Source organism: Equus caballus, chromosome 9 (assembly GCF_041296265.1).
Source record: "Equus caballus isolate H_3958 breed thoroughbred chromosome 9, TB-T2T, whole genome shotgun sequence".
In the NCBI taxonomy this organism is placed as follows: domain Eukaryota; kingdom Metazoa; phylum Chordata; class Mammalia; order Perissodactyla; family Equidae; genus Equus; species Equus caballus.
Window position 1 is genome coordinate 95,828,256 of NC_091692.1, and position 4,989 is coordinate 95,833,244.

The following is a 4,989-nucleotide window of genomic DNA, read 5'->3' on the forward strand; positions in this document are numbered from 1 at the left end:
GGGCGGGGTGACTCAGACCATCCCAGCTGCCCACGAGGGTCCCGGTGCTCCCTCGCGCCCTTCCTGGGCTTCCTTCCTCCCACTGTCTCACGTCCTCGCTCCCCTGTTGGTGCTTGGGTCTGCTTTGGGGGAGCCCAAACCCACACCGGTTCCTTGAGGCCAGGGGCTGGGTCTGACCCAGACCTTGGGGACTATGGAGTGACTGAGGATGGGGCTGCCGACCCGCCCCCTCAACCCTGGGAATCCCTGTGGGGTGCCCAAGGTTGGGACAGGCTGCCAGCTTCAGCTGGATCACGGTTTCTGCTGCCCCGTGAGCACATATGGGACGGGGGACCATGGACACCAGACTGACCTGAGCAGAGCGGGAAGGAGGGGCGTGGGGGCTGATCAACCTGGGCAGGTTATAGGGCCGGGCTGGAGGTCTCTGTGGGCCAGGGTGGGGACGCCATGGTCCCTGAGCAGGCCCAGGTGAACCGCAGGGGTCGGGGGGAGAGGCCACTGTGCCTGTGGATCCCCCCCAGGCCCTTCCCAGCCCCAGGCCACTTCCAGGTGGGGCCCCTTTAAATGCAAGGTTCTCTCTGCCCCTAGAAGGCCCCTCCCCCAGTCTCCTGGGCAGCCAGGTAAACAAGCCTGGCCCTGCCAGCGCCTGCAGCCATGGCATCCCCCTGTTCCGGGGACCCCAGTTCAGCAGGTCTGCCCCCTCCTTCTGTAGCCACTCCAGGTGAGACACATGGTGCAGGGGAGGGAGGAGAAGGGGGCATCCCGAGGGTGCAGCCGTCACACTCCCTCTCCTGGGGGGGACGCTCTGCCAAGGTCACACAGCAGGACAGGGCCAGCATGGGGGCACTGGCCTCATCCCCAACAGTCCCTTCTTCCCACTCTCCTGCAGGACCTGCTGCCCTGCAGCCCTCCTGGGGGTCCCGCAGCCCTCGGACCCCTGAGCCTGGAGGTGGTCCAGGGCTCTCCTCACTCCTCAGGGCCCCTTCTAGATCATTCTCTAGCTTCCCTCCCCCACCGCCTCCCCCAAACCCCAGTGCTGGATCCCAGGTCCTGGGGAGGGGCGACGGGTCATTCACCCCACCGAGGTCACTCCTCACCTTGAATCTTGGACTCTCATCCCCGCCCCTCTTTCCATCTCTGCTGTCCTCACATTGGTGATTTCTTCCCTGGTCCCGGCCCCAGTGCTGCAGGCTCCTCTCCAAGTATCTCATCCCCACACCCAGCCCTGGTCACACCCTTGGCCTTGTCAGTACCCAGACTGTAGCCGGCCCTGACCCCAACCCCGGGAGTCTGGCCCCAGCTCACACCCTCTAGAGCAGGACCCCAGCGCCCCCGGGCAAACCGCAGTCCAGTGTCGGCGCATTTCCGCCTCCGCCCACCTGTCCACCTCCTGCTCTGCTCACCCTCAGGCACACACACCCTCCTCCTCTCATTTCATTGTACCAGCCTGGCAGCCCCCCAACTCTCTGCCCTCTCCGCAGCCGCTCCGTACAGCTGAGCGAGCTGGGGTAAGCCCGACCGCGCTGCGGCTCCCTCCACATCCTTGACTGCGCCCGGTGGGGGCCTCGGACGCTGGGTCCCTTGCATTCCCCCACTGTCCAGTCACTCGCTCTCTCCTAGCAACAACCTTGCACCTTCTGTCTCTCCCAGCCCCACCCCCATGTGCCTCCTCGCACTCCGCTGCTGGCCTCGCGCCCTCTCTCACTGAGAAACTGAAGCCATGGGAGAGGAATCCCACGGGCTCCCAGCACCGCCTGTCCCTGTGCCGGGGACCCCCTCCTCCCCCGCCTGCCCCCTGCCTGACTCACCCCTGCTCCCAGCTGAGGCCAACTGCCCACTGGGCTTCCCTGCCCCTCACGCCAGCGCCCACCCTCCCTCCCCTGCGGCTGTCTCTCTTTACCAGATCTTCCCCATCAACATAAAAGCGCGCCGCTATTTATCCTGTCTCCTGACCCCACTTCCCTTTTAGCTCCCGCCCTATTTCCCTGCTCCCCATTTACAGTGAAATTACTCCTCGAGAAGGTTATTTACACTCGCTGCCTCCCCAGCTTTCCCTCCCATTTGCTCCTGAACCCGCTCGAACCTTCATTTGCAGCTCTGCTCAAGGTCACTGATAACCTCCGCGTTGCTAAATGGTCAGTTCTCAGGCCTCGTTTGCCGTGACCCAGTGGCAGGTTGTAGCTCAGGATGGCCCTGCTCCTTGCTTGGCTCCCAGGACTCCCCTCCTGGTTCTTCTCCAGCATCACTGCCGTTCCTTCTCCTCTGACCTGGTGAGGGCAGGGGCCCCAGGCTGGTCCTCAGGCCCTTCTCTTTCTATCTTCACATTCTTGGTGATCTCATCCATTCTGGGGCTTTAGCTGCCATCTCCCAGGTGTCCGTCTCCAGCCTGGAGACCCCACCCCAGCTCCAGATTCACAGCCGCCTGTCCTCCGTACCTCTTCTCTGGCCGGTCTAAAGGTGTCCATCTGCCCACGAGACTCTTAACCCCCCACCCCTCTCACCCCGCGCTCAGCCATCCGTGTCTCAGTGAATGGGACCTCCTTTCTTCCAGCTGCTCAGGCCAAAAGCCTCAGCGTCCTCCTCTTTCTCCCCTCCCTGCCCCCATCCCCTTCATCGACAAATCCTCCAGGTTCTGTCTTCAAGATGGCCTGAATCTGAGCACTGCTCGGTGGTACAACCCCGGCAGAGCCCCCAGCCCCTCCCCCCTGGATTACCGCCCTGGCTGTCCCATGGTGCCCTTGCTGCCACCCTCACCCCTCACCTGTCTGCACCACAACAGCCAGACTCACCTGGCTAAGTGCAAGTCACACAGTGTCACCCCTCTCAGGTGCCCGGGGCCCTCTCCTCTCCTCTCCTGGGGGCCCCGTCCACAGCTCCCCTTTTCTCTACAGCTTTCCTTCACCTCCAGCCCACGGCAACGCCCCATAGCCCCTCCCCTGACTGCCTGCTCCACCGCTGGTACCAAGTGCCTGGCCCACCGCTCACCCTGGGGCCTGCGGGCAGGCAGCATCCCAGGGGACAGGAGGGGCTGCCCTGGGTAAGACTGGCTCTCAGACCATCAGGGTCCGAGGCTCCTGCCAGCTGACTCGGAGCTGTCCGAGGTGCTGGGCGCGCAGGCTGGCGGCTGCCGCGGTCAGAGGCTCCTGGTGGGCGCAGCGTTGGCGGGGTTGAGCCAGGAGAGCACTTTCCATGACAAAGCAGGTTCGTCAGTGCCTTCTCATTTGTGAAGGTGGCAGGACAGGCTTGATGGTTTCCACTTTTTAGAAGGGGAAACTGAGGCACAAGGAAGCTAAATGGCTAGTCCAGGCACTCACAGGTGGAAGGTAGGACCCCCAGGTCAGGTGTGCCGGCTCTTTGCCCAGGAGTGCACGAGAAGCTGAGTGTGTGCTGTCCACGGCTGTAGCTGGTGCCTGGCACAGTGCTGGTCCAGCACACGGCAGGTGTCCCTGGAGTGTCTGTGTGAAGGGGAAGATGGTCACCACCAGGAGCCTCTGGAGCCAGAAGGGTGTGGCACAGTGGAAAGCGACACCCAGCCGAGGTCTGAGTCGGGCTCTGTGTGTGACTTCTCTGGGTCTGTATCTTCGCCCTTAAAACGGACTGAATATTGTCGCCCCCTCTCGGGATGCTGGAAGAAGGACCTGAGGATTCACGTCAGAGCCTTGAGCAGGTTCATCCATTCCCTCCTCCCGGGGCCCCCAGTCTGCCTGTTCTCTGGGAGCTGCCCAGGCTGTCCTGTGTCCACCGGAGGCTTGTCTACATCCCTCTCTGGGCTTGTCCTCGATGAGGGCCCGTGGCTGCGTCGCTGCCTTCAGTGTGCCCAGGGATAAGCACGTTTGCTGAATGACTGAACTAAGGAAGGAAAGAACAAAGGGGTCTCTCCTGAATCGAGGGGCGCAGAATTGGGCACAGCGGCCGGAAAGGGTGTGGGCACGGAACAGCATCTTTCAACTCTTCCCCACCCGGATCCACACGGCCTGGTGTTCAGCCCCTCAAACTCCGCCCAGCTGAGTGCTTCTGTCCTCGTCCTTACTTCACCCTGACCTGGATCTGACCCCACCTGCAGGCTGGGCCCCCACAGTCCACGCCCTGCACAACCCAGGATCAATTTTCAACTGAGAGTGACCTGGTCACCCCTTGTCCGGTCGCCACTGCCTGTGGGATGAGTGCAGCATCAGGAGCTTGTTCAGGAAGGCCCTGCACTGTCAGCCTCGCCAAACTGTCCAGACTCCCCGCCCCATCTGGGATTTGCCGCCCAAGTAATACTCAGCTGTGTATACTCTGCCTTTCTGCCCTTCGCAGTCTGTTGGTGCTGTCCCCTCGAAAATGCCTCCTCCTCCCCTCTCGGCCAGCACGTGGCCCTCACCTTGGCCCTCCAAGGCCCAGCCAGGCGGCAGGGCCTCCGATCTCTCTGCTCGCCGCCCCGTCTGGCCTGGCGGCTCTGCCTGCTGCACAGCGGTCACTTACCTTCCTCCCCTCCCCTGACCCCACCCGCAGGTCCCGCCGCGCCCCCGGAGCCCCCCTTCCCAGACATCTACGGCGGGGACGCGCAGCTCTGGGAGGCGCACTTCCGCGGCATCGGGCGCGCCTACCGCGCGCTGGGCAAGGAGGACGACTTCGCCATCCGCCTGCTCACCGAGGACTTCACGCTGCCCTTCCCGTTCGCCTGGCCGCCGGGGCCCGACCCGGCCCGCGGGCCGCTCTTCTACGACCCCCACGACCGCGCGGGCTTCGACTTCCTGCTGCGGGGCCCGGGCGCGCCGCCCCCCGCGCTGCTGCGGCCCCTGCACAGCACGGCGCAGGCGGCCGAGCGCAAGCGGCGCCTGGAGAGGCTGGCGCGCAGCTACGCGCACGCGGGCGCCGGCCAGCCCCCTGGCCTCGTGCTGCTCCCGCCTGGGCCCGAGGCCGGCACCCCCGCGGCGGCGCCCCCCGGCTGGGCCAGCCCCCGGCGGCCCCGAGAAAGTCAATAAAGTTGCCTCTTCTTCTGCCGCC

At 64.4% G+C, this 4,989-nt stretch overlaps 1 protein-coding gene across 1 annotated transcript; it reads left to right on the plus strand.

The window, feature by feature from the left end:
• Positions 1-586: 586 nt before the first annotated feature.
• C9H8orf90 (chromosome 9 C8orf90 homolog) lies at positions 587-4,989 on the plus strand. The gene is made up of 2 exons (XM_023649032.2): positions 587-721; positions 4,495-4,989. Exons 1-2 carry the CDS (start codon positions 655-657, stop codon positions 4,965-4,967), a joined length of 540 nt encoding a protein of 179 aa, XP_023504800.1. The 5' UTR covers positions 587-654; the 3' UTR covers positions 4,968-4,989.